Consider the following 20272-nt stretch of genomic DNA (forward strand, 5'->3'; position numbering starts at 1 on the left):
ATATTTTCTCCAGAAAAAAAAATTGTTATATTTTACTTTTAAAACAACCATCACATGTACAATGGTTGCCATCAGCTGAGAGGCTACAACAACCCAACCCAATAGCAAGCCATGGTCTTTTCTGAAATTTTTGTTTTCTTTAAAATAGGCTTTTTGAAAGAAAAAGCAGAGATTTTAGAAAGTTTTAAAATCTGTGAAATGAAAAGTAAAATAATTCCTCAAGTAATTCCTTTTTTCAAAAAAATTATTAAGACAGAAGGAAAAATAGTATATAGCCCAAATCAGAAAACATTTTCACTTTAAATATTCGAAGGCAACATGTGCCATACATAACTGAAGAAACTTCCATTAAAGAAAAAAAAAGTAATATATACTTGAAAATGCCTATGTTTTCTTCCTTGTAGATCTGAAATGTTCTAGTTTTAAAAACACATTTAGCAAATGCAACACAGTTCATTCAGGGTTGATTTGAGTTCACAAAATATTTTTATTATGTGTAAGAAAGCATACAGCCAATAAAATTAAGAAAACATTCACAATACATAAATAACACAGACCTGATGCAGGAGATATTTTTCATATGTTTTTTCTTTTCACAGATTGCATCTAAATGTTAAGTTCATTGCTTATCAAGAAGAATACTTTGTAAACACTTCAAAGAAACTCTGTTGAAATGCCCCACGAGTTGGCATCTGGCAAGGGAGGCTTATGATACTTTTTACAGTCCAGGTGACGATGCAGGAACTTGATTCCAAAGCACAGAGAAAGGACTAGCATTTGTCAAAAGAGATGCTGATGGCTTTGGGGGGGCTTAACACACCCAAAGGGAAGGATTCTTCTGTTTCTCCCACCAACAGAAGTATCTGACTCAAGGATGATAATGAGGCACTATTCGTTAGTTAGTATACCATTAACATTTAAAGACTCCTTTAAAAATCAGCTCTAAATTCAGATTAAAGCACTATAAAAAGTAGCCCCACTGAGTGGCTTGGTTTGACCTGGTAAAATGGAAATGCAGGGTTTGAGTTTGGTCCCTCAGTGGGGCTGCTGTAACCCACTCTCTGTGCTACACATCTCTCTCCAGGAAAACCATTTGTCTGGTTCAGAAAAACTACCTGACACATGAAATGAGAAAAGATGGAGAGGGCCAATTATTTTACATAAATACAAAGCAGCATATACTTTTCATTACCACCTAAGATCGTAAATTTAATGCTGGGTTCTTCTTAAGTTGGCTTTTATTCAAGATATTTACAGAACTGCAAATTCCCCTGGGAAAGTCTTTTGTCATTTAAAACGTTTTGAACACAGTAGTAGCTATACTTTTTTAAATTTTTCAAAATCTTTTCAGAAAAAGAAAGCATTTATAGCATTTGTCAATTCTCACCTTGCATTTATTTGTGTCCACGAATTTTAAGGAATCATTTCAACTTTATTCCCTTATCTATCAGTTTCTGCTGTGTTTCTAGAAGTTATACATGAACATTTAGAATCTCACAGAGTCTGTGTGTTTGTTTCATTGGCTTATAAAGTGCTAGTTAAGTGGCCAGAAATGTGGTTGTAAGGTCTTGGATAAAACTCATTAGTTTATCCTATTAAATATGATAAATATATATTTATTATATAATAAATTAAAAATATCCATATATACAATAAATAAATAGAACCAATATCAACAAAACATCTCTCAATTCTGGAAAAAAATTTCTCATTCCTACTGTAAGCCTCAATTAATGTTTTAGAAATAATTTATGAAGGCATGCACCTACCTTTACAATCTGAAAACTTTGCTGGGAACAGTGTTAGCACCTGTTTGTATACAGCAAACTCAACCCATCTCATTTTCTTCCCAGAAAGATTTGATTTTAAGTGAAGCTGTTCACTGTTGATTCTTTGCCCTATTTGGTAAATCCTAAGATAAGAATAAATTTCTAAAAACAATTTTGAAGCCAAAGACATGTCCCTTGTGGCTCCTCATTGTTTGTAGTGTCCCCGTTTGATTGACTATGAACAACACAGAAAATACACTGGAATGTATTTGAAAATAGAGTTAGTTGTGTGTTGGAAAGCAGCAGAGGGCTATCCTGACACCTCAGAGTCTCACCATACCTTAGTTTCTTAACAGCAAGCCCCAGAGCAATCTCCTCTAGCTTTTGGGATGAGCGTGTGTGGCAGGATTCATCTGCGAGTTCAGGTTGGGTGCTGTCCGTTTTGTGTGATGGGTTGGATCTTCTCCAGAGAGACGTCAGTGTCATAGTCCAATATGACCGATAGGGCTGGGGACAGCTTCTCCAAGGGTCTGGCGATGCCAGCTGCATCCTCCTTTTTCAGGTCCTCAGAGGAGCCCACAGCATGTGGGATCAGGTAAACCAGATTGCACTCCTTGGAGATGGAGCCTCGTGGCTCGTGATGGCTGGAAAACATCGCAGCCCCATTGTTATTGATACTCACCGTCTCTATGGCATTATTCGTCACAGGGCAAAGTCTGTAGCATCCTAAGAGGGTTGAAAATGCCTTCCGAAAATCAGCATTAAAGGCATAAATGATGGGGTTCAAGGATGAATTAGCCCACCCAAACCACACAAACACATCAAAGGTGATGGAATCAATGCAGAAGGGCTGCGTCTCCCCAGACCCACAGAAGGGCAAAATGCAGTTCAAGATGAAGAAAGGTAGCCAACAGCACACAAACACACCCATGATCACCGACAGAGTCTTCAGGACTTTAGTTTCTCTTTTGAAGGACATCTTAAAAGAACTTTCCGGTTGAGAACATTCGACAGGCTTTCCATTACCTGTGGTGGTCTGGCAATTCTTGGCATGGACTGCTGCCCTCTCCAAGGCTGCAATGCGCCGTATTTGTTTCTGAGCAATCCTGTAGATCCTGGTGTAGGTGACAATCATGATGGCCACAGGGATGTAAAAGCTTATTACAGAGGATGAGATGGCATATGTCCTGCTGAGGCTGGAGTCACAGTTGTCTATGGTCTCAGCCAAGGAAGTGGCATTTCCATCAGAGGGGCTTGTGGGTTTTGCCTTGTGCCAGCTGAGCTGCACTGGGATGAAGGAGATGAGTACAGACAAGGTCCATGCCACACTGATCAGGATGAAGGCTGCCTTGGGGGTCATCTTTCTCTCATACCGGAAAGGGCTGGAGATAGCCCAATACCTGTCCACGCTGATCACACAGAGGTTGAGGATGGATGCGGTGGAGCACATGATGTCAAAGGCCACCCAGATGTTACAGAAGGACCCAAAGGGCCAGAAGCCAGCAATCTCAGCCACTGCTTTCCAGGGCATGACCAAGACGGCCACCAAGAGATCTGACACAGCCAAGGAGATGACAAAGAAGTTGGTCACCTTGGACCGCAGGTGTCGGAACCTGATAACCGCAGCACAGACCAGCGTGTTCCCCAGGAGCGTGGACAGGATGAGCAGCGACAGGAAACAGGCAGTGAGGATACGAACAGAGAAGTCCCTCTCTACCACCAGCCCAGTCCCATCCATGGCAGAGGTGTTCAGAGTCCTCATCTTCCTAAGGGAAAGCACATCAGGGGCTCTGACACCCCTCAAGTTCCTAAGCAGGGAATAGGGGTCAGTCAGATTTCCAGGAGTCCTCCCCACCAGGCAGCCCTTTGCACAGCCGGCTTGCTTCCCTGGCAGAGGACCTCACCAACATTCCATGAGAGGACCGCTTGAGTGGCAATCCAAGTCAATCCCGTGGACGGTCACTCTTGATTTCTACATCTGTCTTCTGACTCCCTTGCTGCAGGTCACTGTCTTGGGCACCAGAAAGCCCCTGAATTCCCCAAATAAAGCACTGGCTTTTTAGCATATTCTAAATCATCAATCCAGTGACTCCTGGGCCTCTGCTCTGCTAGTCAGTTGCAATCACATTTCGGGGCTGTTGCTTTTCTGGTGGTGACAGGAAATTCCCCCCTTCTGAGACTCAGCTGAAAATACATGTCTTCTCGCTCCTCCAAGCCCCTGGCTCCTCAGCAGCTCTCCAAACGCCTTCAAAAGCAAAAGGGAAACACACGGTCTTTCTCCAAGACTTAAGCAGATGGCATCATTACTCACGTCAAGCCCAACCTAATAATTCCCAGGGCAAGCCCGTCCGAGCCACCTACCTTGCCTTGGGGTCGTCTCTCTCAAAGCCCCTGGAGCTTGGAATATGGACTTCGCTGGGGGCAGCAGCTCCGAAACGTTGAGGAAACGCGCCTGAGCCCAGCCAGCTGCGCGCAGCAGAGGTTCGGCCCCCGTTGCGCAAAAATCGCCGGGGTGCGTTTGGGGAAAGGATCCCAGGCCAGGTCCCAAGAGAAGCGGCGGCGCCGCCCCACTTCCTTGAACAGCTAGAGATTGCTCAAAGGGCACTGGACCCCGGCTAAGGGCTCCTGGGCGCTCGGAGCTTCCTTGGGAGAGAGCACTCCCAGGACTGGTCACCTGGGCAGCTTCTTTTCTTGGCTTCCTTTCGAGAGCCCAGAGCCTTGGCGAGCCTCGGGCGGCCTTCAGCCCTACAGAGCAGGGCCCAGCGCCTCCCCGCAGGCACTGCCCGCGACCTCTCAGGAGCCTGTGGCAATGCGAGGCAGCGAGCCGAGCTGGCACCGGTAAGCGCACAGGCCGGCGGGGTTCCCGCGGGGCACAGCCCACCCCGCCCGCGCGTCCCCTCCCCTGCCCTGGGGGCGGTCCTCGCTTGACAGGCAGAGTTGCGGGCGACAGCCGCACGTGGTCCCCCTAGATGGTTCTGCGGGCGAGGTGGGCGGAGGACGCCCCGGTGAGTGCTTGCCCTCCTTGGTTACCTCGCCAGTCTCCGGAGCCCCGCGCAGCACGCGCAGAGCCCGCGAGACAAATCCAATGTCAGAACCTCAAGTAAGCTTGAGTCCCCTGAAAGCAAATCTCAGCCCCGACATCCAGCGCCTCTTGGGGTCAACCCCTAGCCGGACCCAAAGCCCTAAGCGAGCGGGAGCCCTCCCATTCTCCGCACACCAACTCCTAGAACGGCCGGCCGACGTCCGACCTGCGTTGTCTCCAAGTGCCCACTAACTAGGGTTGGAGATGCCCATGGGCGCCTGTACTCACCGCTCGCAGGGAGGGCGCGGCGCAGCTGGGATCCGGGCCAGCGCGCGCCGCTGCGCCCCGAGGGAACTCACTCCTTCTCCGCCACGGTGGCGGGCGCGTCCCGGCTGCGGTCAACGCCGGACTGCAGCCGGTGCCCCGCACCTCCTAGCGCCCCAACCCCAGCGCCGCACGCTCCGTGTGCCCGGGGCGCCCTCTGCCGGCGGCTGCGACTTCCCGAGCCCCCTCTGTGCCCTCGTAGGTACCAACCTCACTCACAAGGGTTCCAGCGACCGCCAGGGACCCGCGCCCCGACTCGCTCTTCCCGGTCCATGACTGCCAGAACCTGAAAACAGGGAAGCGGAATCTTCTTCACTCAGGACTCCTCTGCTTGAAATACCCTGAAAAACGGAAAAGTGTGAAAAATTTTACTTTGCTGGCGTTGCACTCGTGAATCAGTGTTTCCTCCTGTGCGCCCACTGCGTTCAAACCTGGGGCGCTAGAGCAGGCAAGACGCAAGCCTTACTCTCAAAGAGAACGGCAGATGGGGCATTGACTCAGCAGCATCCGTGTTCCCGGTGCACGCCTTACGTTGTTCCCCCGTTAAAACAATCTTTCCCCCCCAGGACGGCTCATCCCGCTTCGCCCAGGTGGAAATGCGGCTCGGAAAGGTAGTGGGGCCTGCCCAAAGTCACACAGCTAACGCGGGAGCCGCGCCGCTGCCCACCTGTTCTTTTAACTCACCACATGTGGTACAGGAGCCCACAAACTGGAAAATTACCTACAGGGCTAAAATACAAGGAAGAGTCATATGGAGGCAGCGGGGCCTGGTGGAGAAGGAGCCCCCAGCCTCTCGTGGTTGCACCAGGCAAGCTCACAGGTGAGACTTTGCACAAATTGTGCATAAATTGCGACATTGTGGTGCCTTCCTGTGCCTTCTGAAAGGTGGGAGAATAAGCATGGAGCCCCCAAGTCACACTGCCTGGCTTCCTGGTCCTGCCCTGCCACTGTCGGCTGCATGTGCACTCTCTCCTCTCTGAGCTCGGGTTCTTCCTCTGTGAAAGGGTGAGGACATAACAGGATTGTCATAACTATTAACTGAGACGGTGTTTCCAGAGGGCTTGGCACCAAACCTAGAACTCCGTCAGCCCTCCATGGGCAGGAACCCCTGTAACCCATTAACAAACCAACAGTCCAGGCCAGGCACTGTGGCTCACGCCTGTAATCCCAGCACTTTGGGAGGCCGAGGAGGGCGGATCATGAGGTCAGGAGATAGAGACCATCCTGGCTAAAACGGTAAAAATACAAAACAAAATTAGCCGGGGGTGGTGGCGGGTGCCTGTAGTCCCAGCTGCTTGGGAGGCTGAGGCAGGAGAATGGTGTGAACCCAGGAGACGGAGCTTGCAGTGAGCCGAGATCGAGCCACTGCACTCCAGCCTGGGTGACAGAGCGAGACTCCGTCTCAGAAAAAAAAAAAAAAAACCAACAGTCCAATCTCCACGACAGCCATGCACCATATCAGAAGCAAGAATTTTCTCTGGAAAAAAAAAAAAAAAACCCTAAACCAAAGTAATAATTCCATTTAGTTAGCCAGCACAAACTGTACCTTGCTCTGTCACCCAGGCTGAAGTGTAATGGCTCGATCTCGGCTCACTGCAACCTCCGTCTCCAGGGTTCAAGCACTTCTCCTGCCTCAGCCGCCCAAGTAGCTGGGATTACAGGTGTCTGCCACATATCCGGCTAATTTTTTGTATTTTTAGTAGAGATGGGGTTTCACCATGTTGGCCAGCCTGGTCTTGAACTCCTGACCTCAGATGATCCACCGGCCTCGGCCTCCCCAAGTGCTGGGATTACAAGCGCAAGCCATCGTGCCCGGCCTTTTGCACCTTGGCTTTAGATGAAAGGACCATATTGCTGGCACAGACCCTCCTGTGCCTGTGCTCACAGCTGTCTCCTCCCACCCATGGCCTTGCCATCACACACAGCATCCAACAGACTGGGGGTCAGCGACACAATTGTTGCCACACACATTCCCCAAGAACTGCATGTCTGTAAAGCCCTAAGTCATGCTTAACGTAACACTTTCAGATCACTTTCCCCAAGGCCGTCATTCTCCAAGCTTCTTGACCTTGTTTCATTCTCTTTCTTTCCCTTTTACAAATAAACACAAATTAAAGGTATGTTTCTGGTTCAAGACCGTCATGTAAGCCTGAGCATTTAACTCCTGACCTACCCTGGCAACTGCAATTTTCCACTGAAACTACCCAGAAATAAAATAGGTAGGGAAATTCAGCATTAACCTTGGAAAGCAGGAACAGGTGGGATCCTGATCTGTGGGATAACAAGCCAGTGGAATTGGACTGGGGGAAGCAGGACTCTGTAGGAATATTCCATATGGCAAGAAAATGTACTTCAGGAAGTAACCTCAAAACAACACACTAACTGCCCTGCCACCCCAAAATCGAGGTAGCGGACACTGGAGGTGAAAATGAGGCCAATTTGAGGGGTAAAATTTCTGTCTAATGACTGTCTTTCAGAAGTGCCCCCAATTCCCAAGTCTTCTCAGAGCCAACAACAATGCCACTGCTCTTGTAATTAGGATGACAAGCACATCATAACACCTGGGCTTCAGGTGGTATCATGCTCAAGAAAACATCAGTTTAACGGTGGAAAAATATTTGACACGACATTTAAATATTAATCAAAATTTTGTTCAAAGGAACATTCATAACATGCTTCATATTCTCATTTCTCTCAAGTCCACCAGCTGCTCAAAAAAACTTTTTTGTTTTGCTTGAAAAATCACCTAAATTATTTCAAACTAGCCCATACTGACCTTTATCTTTTTCTCTCAACCCATTTATCTGAGAAGTCCGGGTGATCAAATCAACACATATCATTTCAGTAGTGATTGAGAACTATTTCTCAACCACAAGTAAATTTCTGTCATTTTCATTGTCAGATATTAAATCTCCTCCCTACCCATATGCTATGGTTTGAATGTCTCTGCCAAAACTCATGTTGAAATTTAATTGCCATTGTGATGGGATTAAGAGTTGGGACCTTTAAGAGGTGATTAGGCCAAAGGGTTCTGCCCTCCTGAATGGACTAATGCCATTACCTCGTTATCTCTGGAGTGGGTTGGGTTAGTTACTGCTGGAGAGAGCTCCTGATAAAAGGATAAGTTCAGCCTTCATTCGCTCCCTGCCTCTTGTGTACTCTCTTCTTCTGCCAAGTTATGATGCCACTCCAGGATCTGAGATTTCCCAGCCTCCGGGAACTATGAGCCAAATAAACTTACATTGTTTATAATTTACCCAGTTGGTGGTATTCTGTTACAGTAGCAGAAAACAGACTAGACATGGTAACATACAAAAAAGGCTCAGAAACCCAGCCAGCAAAGCAAAAACTGCTAAACAGGTAGAGAAGGAGAGAACCTGAGAATAACCAAGGAGGTGATTTTGTTTCAGATCACCAGGAAAACCAGAGTGTTGGACCAGTTTCTCTATCATGCTGTAACTCAATGCCTGAGATTCCTTCCTAACAGATGTAGGTCACTGGCTTTTGAACGTCATTGCTGAGAGAACAGGAAAGAGTAAAATGGAGCTGAAATCTCAGTGTTTCACTTTCCACAGAGTGTGAATTTCAGAGGAACTTACAGTTTTGCTAGAGGTTTGGAGTTTTTCCTATTTTCTTATTTGAAGCTAAGGTGAAACAAAGCCTTCTATTTTGTTCTATAAAAATCTCCCCCACAAACATCAAGAACACAAATATAAATGCAATCAGGTATTAGATCATGCTGCGAATGTAAACCCAACACAAAAGCACCTTTGTTTCCCAATTTAGTATGTCTTTTAAGCTCTACTGTGTGTGATTTACGCACTGCAAAGAGGGGGATGTCAAAATGATGCTTTTCAACAAATCTTTATTTGGAGTATGTAAAAGTCAGTGAATACAGAAGGCGCACTATCAAAGAAAGGGGAGCTTAATATCATAAAAGAATAAATAAAACAACAGAACTGTCAAGTATATCAAATGATGTATTTAAGAGTCTTTGGGATTATTAAATTGGACTTTATACACAAAATGATTAGCTTACGATGTTAGTGAAAAAAGATAAAGTTTGGCTGACCTTGACTAAGTAACTAGAATGCTTGTTTCAGACAATAAATGTAACTTTTCTGAAATTCCTAATCCCACGTCATATTTTCCTCTCCTATAGTTATGCAATTCAAAAATCAACATTTTAAAATTTCAAAATCAATATATATCAGTTTCTGCAGTGGTTGGTGGGTAGTGTAACACGCATAATGTGTTTTCTTTTTTTTTTTTTTTTTTTTTTTTAAATTTTATTTTTATTGTTTATGTTTCAGACAGTCTGAATATGTTTGCAATTTTTTTTTTTCTTTTATTATTATTATTATTATTATTATTATTATACTTTAGGTTTTATGCTACATGTGCACAATGTGCAGGTAAGTTACATATGTATACATGTGCCATGCTGGTGCGCTGCACCCACCAACTCGTCATCTAGCATTAGGTATATCTCCCAATGCTATCCCTCCCCCCTCCCCCCACCCCACAACAGTCCCCAGAGTGTGATGTTCCCCTTCCTGTGTCCATGTGTTCTCATTGTTCAATTCCCACCTATGAGTGAGAATATGCGGTGTTTGGTTTTTTGTTCTTGCGATAGTTTACTGAGAATGATGATTTCCAATTTCATCCATGTCCCTACAAAGGACGTGAACTCATCATTTTTTATGGCTGCATAGTATTCCATGGTGTATATGTGCCACATTTTCTTAATCCAGTCTATCATTGTTGGACATTTGGGTTGGTTCCAAGTCTTTGCTATTGTGAATAATGCCGCAATAAACATACGTGTGCATGTGTCTTTATAGCAGCATGATTTATAGTCCTTTGGGTATATACCCAGTAATGGGATGGCTGGGTCAAATGGAATTTCTAGTTCTAGATCCCTGAGGAATCGCCACACTGACTTCCACAAGGGTTGAACTAGTTTACAGTCCCACCAACAGTGTAAAAGTGTTCCTATTTCTCCACATCCTCTCCAGCACCTGTTGTTTCCTGACTTTTTAATGATTGCCATTCTAACTGGTGTGAGATGGTATCTCATTGTGGTTTTGATTTGCATTTCTCTGATAGCCAGTGATGGTGAGCATTTTTTCATGTGTTTTTTGGCTGCATCAATGTCTTCTTTTGAGAAGTGTCTGTTCATGTCCTTCGCCCACTTTTTGATGGGGTTGTTTGTTTTTTTCTTGTAAATTTGTTGGAGTTCATTGTAGATTCTGGATATTAGCCCTTTGTCAGATGAGTAGGTTGCGAAAATTTTCTCCCATTTTGTAGGTTGCCTGTTCACTCTGATGGTAGTTTCTTTTGCTGTGCAGAAGCTCTTGAGTTTAATTAGATCCCATTTGTCAATTTTGGCTTTTGTTGCCATTGCTTTTGGTGTTTTAGACATGAAGTCCTTGCCCATGCCTATGTCCTGAATGGTAATGCCTAGGTTTTCTTCTAGGGTTTTTATGGTTTTAGGTCTAACATTTAAGTCTTTAATCCATCTTGAATTGATTTTTGTATAAGGTGTAAGGAAGGGATCCAGTTTCAGCTTTCTACATATGGCTAGCCAGTTTTCCCAGCACCATTTATTAAATAGGGAATCCTTTCCCCATTTCTTGTTTTTGTCAGGTTTGTCAAAGATCAGATACTTGTAGATATGTGGCATTATTTCTGACGGCTCTGTTCTGTTCCATTGATCTATATCTCTGTTTTGGTACCAGTACCATGCTGTTTTGGTTACTGTAGCCTTGTAGTATAGTTTGAAGTCAGGTAGTGTGATGCCTCCAGCTTTGTTCTTTTGGCTTAGGATTGACTTGGCGATGCGGGCTCTTTTTTGGTTCCATATGAACTTTAAAGTAGTTTTTTCCAATTCTGTGAAGAAAGTCATTGGTAGTTTGATGGGGATGGCATTGAATCTGTAAATTACCTTGGGAAGGATGGCCATTTTCATGATATTGATTCTTCCTACCCATGAGCATGGAATGTTCTTCCATTTGTTTGTATCCTCTTTTATTTCCTTGAGCAGTGGTTTGTAGTTCTCCTTGAAGAGGTCTTTCACATCCCTTGTAAGTTGGATTCCTAGGTATTTTATTCTCTTTGAAGCAATTGTGAATGGGAGTTCACTCATGATTTGGCTCTCTGTTTGTCTGTTATTGATGTATAAGAATGCTTGTGATTTTTGCACATTGATTTTGTATCCTGAGACTTTGCTGAAGTTGCTTATCAGCTTAAGGAGATTTTGGGCTGAGACAATGGGGTTTTCTAGATATACTATCATGTCATCTGCAAACAGGGACAATTTGACTTCCTCTTTTCCTAATTGAATACCCTTGATTTCCTTCTCCTGCCTAATTGCCCTGGCCAGAACTTCCAACACTATGTTGAATAGAAGTGGTGAGAGAGGGCATCCCTGTCTTGTGCCAGTTTTCAAAGGGAATGCTTCCAGTTTTTGCCCATTCAGTATGATATTGGCTGTGGGTTTGTCATAAATAGCTCTTATTATTTTGAGATACATCCCATCAATTCCTAATTTATTGAGAGTTTTTAGCATGAAGGGTTGTTGAATTTTGTCAAAGGCCTTTTCTGCATCTATTGAGATAATCATGTGGTTTTTGTCTTTCGTTCTGTTTATATGCTGGATTACATTTATTGATTTGCGTATATTGAACCAGCCTTGCATCCCAGGGATGAAGCCCACTTGATCATGGTGGATAAGCTTTTTGATGTGCTGCTGGATTCGATTTGCCAGTATTTTATTGAGGATTTTTGCATCAATGTTCATCAAGGATATTGGTCTAAAATTCTCTTTTTTTGTTGTGTCTCTGCCAGGCTTTGGTATCAGGATGATGCTGGCCTCATAAAATGAGTTAGGGAGGATTCCCTCTTTTTCTATTGATTGGAATAGTTTCAGAAGGAATGGTACCAGCTCCTCCTTGTACCTCTGGTAGAATTCGGCTGTGAATCCATCTGGACCTGGACTTTTTTTGGTTGGTAAGCTATTGATTATTGCCACAATTTCAGCTCCTGTTATTGGTCTATTCAGAGATTCAACTTCTTCCTGGTTTAGTCTTGGGAGGGTGTATGTGTTGAGGAATTTATCCATTTCTTCTAGATTTTCTAGTTTATTTGCATAGAGGTGTTTGTAATATTCTCTGATGGTAGTTTGTATTTCTGTGGGATCGGTGGTGATATCCCCTTTATCATTTTTTATTGCATCTATTTGATTCTTCTCTCTTTTTTTCTTTATTAATCTTGCTAGCGGTCTATCAATTTTGTTGATCCTTTCAAAAAACCAGCTCCTGGATTCATTTATTTTTTGAAGGGTTTTTTGTGTCTCTATTTCCTTCAGTTCTGCTCTGATTTTAGTTATTTCTTGCCTTCTGCTAGCTTTTGAATGTGTTTGCTCTTGCTTTTCTAGTTCTTTTAATTGTGATGTTAGGGTGTCAATTTTGGATCTTTCCTGCTTTCTCTTGTGGGCATTTAGTGCTATAAATTTCCCTCTACACACTGCTTTGAATGCATCCCAGAGATTCTGGTATGTTGTGTCTTGGTTCTCGTTGGTTTCAAAGAACATCTTTATTTCTGCCTTCATTTCGTTATGTACCCAGTAGTCATTCAGGAGCAGGTTGTTCAGTTTCCATGTAGTTGAGCGGTTTTGAGTGAGATTCTTAATCCTGAGTTCTAGCTTGATTGCACTGTGATCTGAGAGACAGTTTGTTACAATTTCTGTTCTTTTACATTTATTGAGGAGAGCTTTACTTCCAAGTATATGGTCAATTTTGGAATAGGTGTGGTGTGGTGCTGAAAAAAATGTATATTCTGTTGATTTGGGGTGGAGAGTTCTGTAGATGTCTATTAGGTCTGCTTGGTGCAGAGCTGAGTTCAATTCCTGGGTATCCTTGTTGACTTTCTGTCTCGTTGATCTGTCTAATGTTGATAGTGGGGTGTTAAAGTCTCCCATTATTAATGTGTGGGAGTCTAAGTCTCTTTGTAGGTCACTCAGGACTTGCTTTATGAATCTGGGTGCTCCTGTATTGGGTGCATATATATTTAGGATAGTTAGCTCTTCTTGTTGAATTAATCCCTTTACCATTATGTAATGGCCTTCTTTGTCTCTTTTGATCTTTGTTGGTTTAAAGTCTGTTTTATCAGAGACTAGGATTGCAACCCCTGCCTTTTTTTGTTTTCCATTTGCTTGGTAGATCTTCCTCCATCCTTTTATTTTGAGCCTATGTGTGTCTCTGCACGTGAGATGGGTTTCCTGAATACAGCACACTGATGGGTCTTGAGTCTTTATCCAGTTTGCCAGTCTGTGTCTTTTAATTGGAGCATTTAGTCCATTTACATTTAAAGTTAATATTGTTATGTGTGAATTTGATCCTGTCATTATGATGTTAGCTGGATATTTTGCTCGTTAGTTGATGCAGTCTCTTCCTAGTCTCGATGTTCTTTACATTTCGGTATGATTTTGCAGTGGCTGGTACCGGTTGTGCCTTTCCATGTTTAGCGCTTCCTTCAGGAGCTCTTTTAGGGCAGGCCTGGTGGTGACAAAATCTCTCAGCATTTGCTTGTCTGTAAAGTATTTTATTTCTCCTTCACTTATGAAGCTTAGTTTGGCAGGATATGAAATTCTGGGTTGAAAATTCTTTTCTTTAAGAATGTTGAATATTGGCCCCCACTCTCTTCTGGCTTGTAGGGTTTCTGCCGAGAGATCCGCTGTTAGTCTGATGGGCTTCCCTTTGATGGTAACCCGACCTTTCTCTCTGGCTGCCCTTAACATTTTTTCCTTCATTTCAACTTTGGTGAATCTGACAATTATGTGTCTTGGAGTTGCTCTTCTCGAGGAGTATCTTTGTGGCGTTCTCTGTATTTCCTGAATCTGAATGTTGGCCTGCCTTGCTAGATTGGGGAAGTTCTCCTGGATAATATCCTGCAGAGTGTTTTCCAACTTGGTTCCATTCTCCCCGTCACTTTCAGGTACACCAATCAGACGTAGATTTGGTCTTTTCACATAGTCCCACATTTCTTGGAGGCTTTGCTCGTTTCTTTTTATTCTTTTTTCTCTAAACTTCCCTTCTCGCTTCATTTCATTCATTTCATCTTCCAGGGCTGATACCCTTTCTTCCATTTGATCGCATCGGCTCCTGAGGCTTCTGCATTCTTCACGTAGTTCTCGAGCCTTGGTTTTCAGCTCCATCAGCTCCTTTAAGCACTTCTCTGTATTGGTTATTCTAGTTATACATTCTTCTAAATTTTTTTCAAAGTTTTCAACTTCTTTGCCTTTGGTTTGAATATCCTCCCGTAGCTCAGAGTAATTTGATCGTCTGAAGCCTTCTTCTCTCAGCTCGTCAAAGTCATTCTCCGTCCAGCTTTGTTCCGTTGCTGGTGAGGAACTGCGTTCCTTTGGAGGAGGAGAGGTACTCTGGTTTTTAGAGTTTCCAGTTTTTCTGCTCTGTTTTTTCCCCATCTTTGTGGTTTTATCTACTTTTGGTCTTTGATGATGGTGATGTACAGATGGGTTTTTGGTGTGGATGTCCTTTCTGTTAGTTTTCCTTCTAACAGACAGAACCCTCAGCTGCAGGTCTGTTGGAGTACCTGTCCGGCCGTGTGAGGTGTCAGTCTGCCCCTGCTGGGGGGTGCCTCCCAGTTAGGCTGCTCGGGGGTCAGGGGTCAGGGACCCACTTGAGGAGGCAGTCAGCCCGTTCTCAGATCTCCAGCTGCGTGCTGGGAGAACCACTGCTCTCCTCACAGCTGTCAGACAGGGACATTTAAGTCTGCAGAGGTTACTGCTGTCTTTTTGTTTGTCTGTGTCCTGCCCCCAGAGGTGGAGCCTACAGAGGCAGGCAGGCCTCCTTGAGCTGTGGTGGGCTCCACCCAGTTCAAGCTTCCAGGCTGCTTTGTTTACCTAAGCGAGCCTGGGCAATGGCGGGCGCCCCTCCCCCAGCCTCGCTGCCGACTTGCTGTTTGATCTCAGACTGCTGCGCTAGCAATCAGCGAGACTCCGTGGGCGTAGGACCCTCTGAGCCAGGTGCGGGCTATACTCTCCTGGGGCACCGTTTCCTAAGCCCGTCGGAAAAGCACAGTATTTGGGTGGGAGTGGCCCGATTTTCCAGGTGCCGTCTGTCACCCCTGGAAGGGGAACTCCCTGACCCCTTGCGCTTCCCGAGTGAGGCAATGCCTCGCCCCTGCTTCGGCTGGCGCACGGTGCGCTCACCCACTGACCTGCGCCCACTGTCTGGCACTCCCTGGTGAGATGAACACGGTACCTCAGATGGAAATGCAGAAATCACCCGTCTTCTGCGTCGCTCGCGCTGGGAGCTGTAGACCGGAGCTGTTCCTATTCGGCCATCTTGGCTCCTCCCCCCGCATAATGTGTTTTCTACTGTTGCACCTGCTCTTTGTTCCCTTTTTCCCCTCTTTTCTTCCTTTTATAGGCTTAACTGAGTAGTTTTTATAATTCCATTTTATCTTTTTTATTGGTTAATTTTCTATTTTTTTGTTATTTTCATGGTTGCTTTAGAGTTTATATCATTTCTCAGTCTATATATATATACACACATACATACATACACATATATATATTTTATAATATACATATGTAATATTTTTCAAAGCCTGCATTCAAGTGATATTATATCATTCCATGTATCATTAAGAACATTACAATAGTATTCTTCCAAGTCTTCTTAAATGGTCAATTATCTTTTAAAGAACTCTAAGTAATAAGAAATAAATACTATATGTTTCCCATGTGCCATTTCTGATGTTCTTCCTTTTTATATAGATCTATATCACCATCTGGGATCATCTTTCTGCTAGAAGGACTACCTTTAACATTTCCTGAAGTACAGGGCTGCTGGTGGTTGATTTTCTTCAGATTTTATATCTCTAAAAAGTATCCATTTTGCTTTCATTCTTGAAAGATATTTTTGCTAGGTATAGAATTCTAGATGGACAGATTTTTCATTTTAATGGTTTCAGATGTTGATCTGCTATCTTCTTATTTATATTGTTTCCAACAAAATATCTGCTATCACCTTTATCTTTGTCCCTCTCTACATAACATGTCTTTCTTTCCTCTGGCTATTAAGATTTTTTTTCTTTATCACTGGTTTTGAGCAATTTGATCAAGATCTACCTCAGAGTAGTTTTCTTCAAATCTTTAGCATGTTTGGGATTTGTTGAGTTTTTCTAATCTATAGGCTTACAGTTTTTGTCAAATTTGGAAAACTGTGGTCATTATTCCTTAATTTTTTTTTTTTTTTTTTTTTTTTGAGATAGAGTCTCACTCTGTCATTCAAGCTAGAGTGCAGTGGCACGATCTCTGCTCACTGCAATGCTGGCCTCCCGGGCTCAAGTGATTCTTCTGCCCCAGCCACCTGAGTAGCTGGGATTACAGGTGCACGCCACCACGCCCAGCTAGTTTTTGTATTTTTAGTAAAGATGGGGTTTCAGCAGGTTGGCCAGGCTGGTCTCGAACTCCTAACCTCAAGTGATCTGCCCACTTCGGCATCCCAAAGTGTTGGGATTACCGACGTGAGCCACCGCAACTGGCCTAAATATTTTTTTTTAATCTTTCCCCTTTTATTCTCTTCTTTGGGTTCTTTAAATGCACGGACTGCTTGCAGTTGGCATCCAACTCACTGATGCAGGTTATCTTCTCTTTACTCTCTTTTCCCTCTGTATTACATTTTGGATAGTTTCTATTGTTATGTCTTTGAGTCAACTAACATTTTTCTTCTGCAAGGTCTAATGTGTTGTCAGATATTATTCTGTGTATTTTTCATCTCACATTTTGTAGTTCTCTTCTCTGGAAGTTCATTTTATGTCTTTTTTACATTTCCTGTGTATCTACTTAACTTTCTGAATATATGAAATATGGTTATAATAACTATTTTAATGTCCTTCTTTGCTAATTCTAACCTCTGTGTCCATTCAGTTGATTTTTCTCGTCATTATGGGTCATATTTGTCTAATTCTTTTCATGCCTGCTAATTTTTTTGGATGTCATACATTGCAAATTTTATCTAGTTGGTGCTAGCCTTTTTTATATTCTTAAAAATATTCTCGAGCTTTGCTCTAGAACATAATTAAGTTATTTGGAAACAGTTTGATCCTTCAGTTCTTGCTTTTTTTCTTTTTCTTTCTTTTTTTCCCTCTTTTTTCTTTTGTTCCTTTTTTCCCCTTTTCTTCCTCACATCAGATGAGTGACATGCTGACACTGTAACAAGGTTCAAGGCAACACATCTCACACATGAGCATGAAAACCAAATCATCATGCTTATGAACCACAAAAGGATTCATGTATTGCTTTTAAGAGGTGCTAGGTAGAACCAGAGCAGAGTTTAATCTGGGGTTATTTATTTTGTGTGACTGAAGCAAGATTCTTTTTCAGCGTATCTGGCTGGTGGTGGCAAACCCTGTTCATGGCCCTGCATCAGTTCCAGACACTGAGATACTGTTCCTTATAATTTCCACACTTATATTTCTGCACACTCATGTACTGGTTAGTCCTCTGCTGAACGCTCAAAGAGGACTCTCTGAAGATCTCTGGAGTCCTTTCTGTCTCTCTCTCTCTCTCTCTCTCTCTCTCTGTCTCTTTCTCTGCAGGTCTCTCCTTTGCAGTACTCTGTTCTGTGACCTCTGGTTGTCTTGATCTCCCTGGACCCTTAGTTCTGTTCACTCAACTCAGGGAGTCTCCCAGACTCCACCTGTGTTCCCCCTCCCTGCACCATGGCTTGGAACATCTTTTGAGGTGGAAAGCTGGGTGACAGGAAGTCTCACCTCATTTTTTCCCCATCTTTCAGGGATCACTGTCCTTTGTTTCCTGACATCCAGTATCTGGAGAAACACGTATTTTGTTCATATTATTGGTTGTTTCTGGTGGGAGGGCAAATCCAATCCCTGTTATTCCATGTTGTCTGGAAACAGAGATCAAGAAAAGTCACAACTTTTAGATTTAAGTCTCAACTTTTTAGGTTTTAAATCTAAAAAGGCAAAGGAATCTAATCAGGCGAGAAAAACTGAGGTTAGAAATGGAGACTAATCCAGTAATACTTTAATACCCCAAAACTGCTCTTGGTTCATGGCTCTGGCCTGCCATAGCATCAAATCTAGCCCTGGCCACACCTGTCATTACGGTTCCAGCATTCTCATCTTCCCCCATCTAAATCCTTCACTTTTAGGAGACATAGAGGGTCCGTTTGGCTCAGCCTTGTTTTTAGGGGCTATGGGGAGTGCCAATGCTTTGAGAAGGGATGGAATGGTTACGAACACCACCATGCCTTCCCTAAGTATTTTTTGAGTACCTATTATTGGCCAGGTACTGTTCTAGGTTTTGGGATCATAGCAGTGAACAAAACAAACCTCTCTGTCCTCATAGATTTTATATCCCAGTGATAAATGATAAATACCTTTAGCACAACACAGTATAGAATTGCTATAAGCTTTGATTTTGTTGAAAAAGAAAAATGCACTTGCTAGCAAAGTCATAACCTAAGCTGAGATGAAAGACAGGCTAATCCACAAAAATTGTTTATCCTGTGTAAACACAGAATCTATTTAAGTCACCTTAGAGAGTCTTCTTTAGGCCATTTATAGAAAACATGAATGAAGCCCAGGGGAGAGTCTCTGCAATGAAAAATGCTGAAGTGGGCTCTTGAGGCTGGAAATCAGTGCTTTGTGAAGAAATAAAAGCTGCTAATTTGTCTGCTGGGCCCATGAGATTATGTATCACTGGAGGAGCCCAGAGAGTATCCTTCAATTCACAAAGGGCTTTCCTCTCAGCCTGCCTCTGCATTGATTTAATTACTTCCCCTCCCTAGAACATAAGCACTGGTCACTCTCACCCCCAGCTTCAGGTATCCCAATTCAGGAGACGAGCCTGGGGCTGCAGTAGAAGGAACAGTGGGTCAGACAGACCTGGGTTTGAATCTTGGCTCCATTACTATCAAGCTGTGGGGCCTTGGTCAAGTTTGTTCACCTACATGCCCTCCTTATTTCCCACCCCTGAAAATGCAAATACAGCTGCCAAGAAGCTTACATGAAATCCCGTCCGAAGTATCAAGTAGGTAAGCACAGATCAGGAAATCTTCCCTTGTATTGCATTTTGTCTTGGCAAAGGCTGTATGTAAAGTGTACATTCACTGGTCTTTTCCAGCCCAGCATCCATTTCACCTTCTCTGAAGAAAACATCCCAGATTATTTTGGGGGAATTACCTGTTCTTTATTGAATACATTCTGGTGGTCTGATAGGGCCTGCCCCTCCCTAGCTAAGGGAGTAGACACATAACCTGAGACAGGTTGACCAGATGCTTCCTCCCTGAGATTTGTATCTTCAGCAGAAGGACAGAAAAATTGAATGCATATGAATGAAATAGCATCAGCCTCATCAGCATCCCTCTGACCAGACTGATTCTGCTGTGAGACTATTCATGGAACTCTTGCTTCCAGAAGCCCTGGTTGCTTTGTTTCTTGTCCTTTCCCAAGCCTGGCTCTACAGCCTCCCCTCCACTCAGTGTTACTTTTCCAGTGAATTTCCATTTGATTAGGTTAGCCATAGTACATTTCTGTGACTTACAATCAGAGAGCTCTATCTGATCAGCTGAAGAAGAAGAGGAAGAGAAGAAGGAAGAGGAGGAGGAGGGAGAGGAGAAAGAGAGGGGGGGGAAGAAGGAAAGAGGAGGAGGGAAAAGGGCAGAAGGAGAAAGGAGAGGAGAAGGAATAGGGAAGGAAACACATTTTATGTCTTATTTGGATTTAACACAGCTGGAGCCACAATTTTTGCTTGCCTGGCCAGCAAAGAGAAGAATTAAACACAAGGAACCTCAGGTTTTTTCCTAATTAACAGATGACTGATGACCCTACATAATCTATATAATGATAGATCTTCCCCCAATAATTTATTTCATTTACAAACTTCATTCCCTATAATAAACATATTTAATAGATTAAATAAATGAAGTGTATTACCTGCTTCTAGTGGGCAATCCCCTGCTACCCTACCTGGAATCATCAGAGCTAGCAGGCACCAAATCTCCCAATTTTGGACACTGAGATTGGCCTGATTAGCTGTACCTCCAGAAATACAGCTAACGGAGATGCCCATCCCAGCTTTGGGAGGGTGGATAGAGCACCA

General features: G+C 43.6%; 1 protein-coding gene and 1 non-coding gene across 3 annotated transcripts; both read right to left on the reverse strand.

Moving 5' to 3' along the window:
* Positions 1-467: 467 nt before the first annotated feature.
* On the reverse strand, positions 468-20032 carry DRD1 (dopamine receptor D1). 2 transcript variants are annotated; one of them, XM_054488112.2, is made up of 4 exons: positions 19178-20032; positions 17920-18056; positions 5326-5456; positions 507-4014 (listed from the first exon to the last, which is right to left on the reverse strand). In XM_054488112.2, the coding sequence occupies exon 4, from the start codon at positions 3529-3531 to the stop codon at positions 2191-2193; it is 1341 nt and encodes a 446-aa protein (XP_054344087.1). In that variant the 5' UTR covers positions 3532-4014; positions 5326-5456; positions 17920-18056; positions 19178-20032; the 3' UTR covers positions 507-2190. The 2 variants fall into 2 exon arrangements, with proteins under 2 accessions (XP_054344088.1, XP_054344087.1); XM_054488113.1 differs by lacking the exons at positions 5326-5456; positions 17920-18056; positions 19178-20032 and adding an exon at positions 4131-4617 and having other exon boundaries at positions 468-4014.
* On the reverse strand, positions 17333-17435 carry LOC129037739 (small nucleolar RNA U13). The gene has a single exon (XR_008502963.1). It is a non-coding gene; the product is annotated as a small nucleolar RNA U13 (small nucleolar RNA).
* Positions 20033-20272: the final 240 nt, after the last annotated feature.

Source organism: Pongo pygmaeus, chromosome 4 (genome assembly GCF_028885625.2).
Source record: "Pongo pygmaeus isolate AG05252 chromosome 4, NHGRI_mPonPyg2-v2.0_pri, whole genome shotgun sequence".
Taxonomy (NCBI): domain Eukaryota; kingdom Metazoa; phylum Chordata; class Mammalia; order Primates; family Hominidae; genus Pongo; species Pongo pygmaeus.

What these genes read in the sequence shown, in the direction of transcription:
- DRD1 (XM_054488113.1), bottom strand. Translation starts at nt 3,531, where the DNA reads ATGAGGACTCTGAACACCTCTGCCATGGATGGGACTGGGCTGGTGGTA.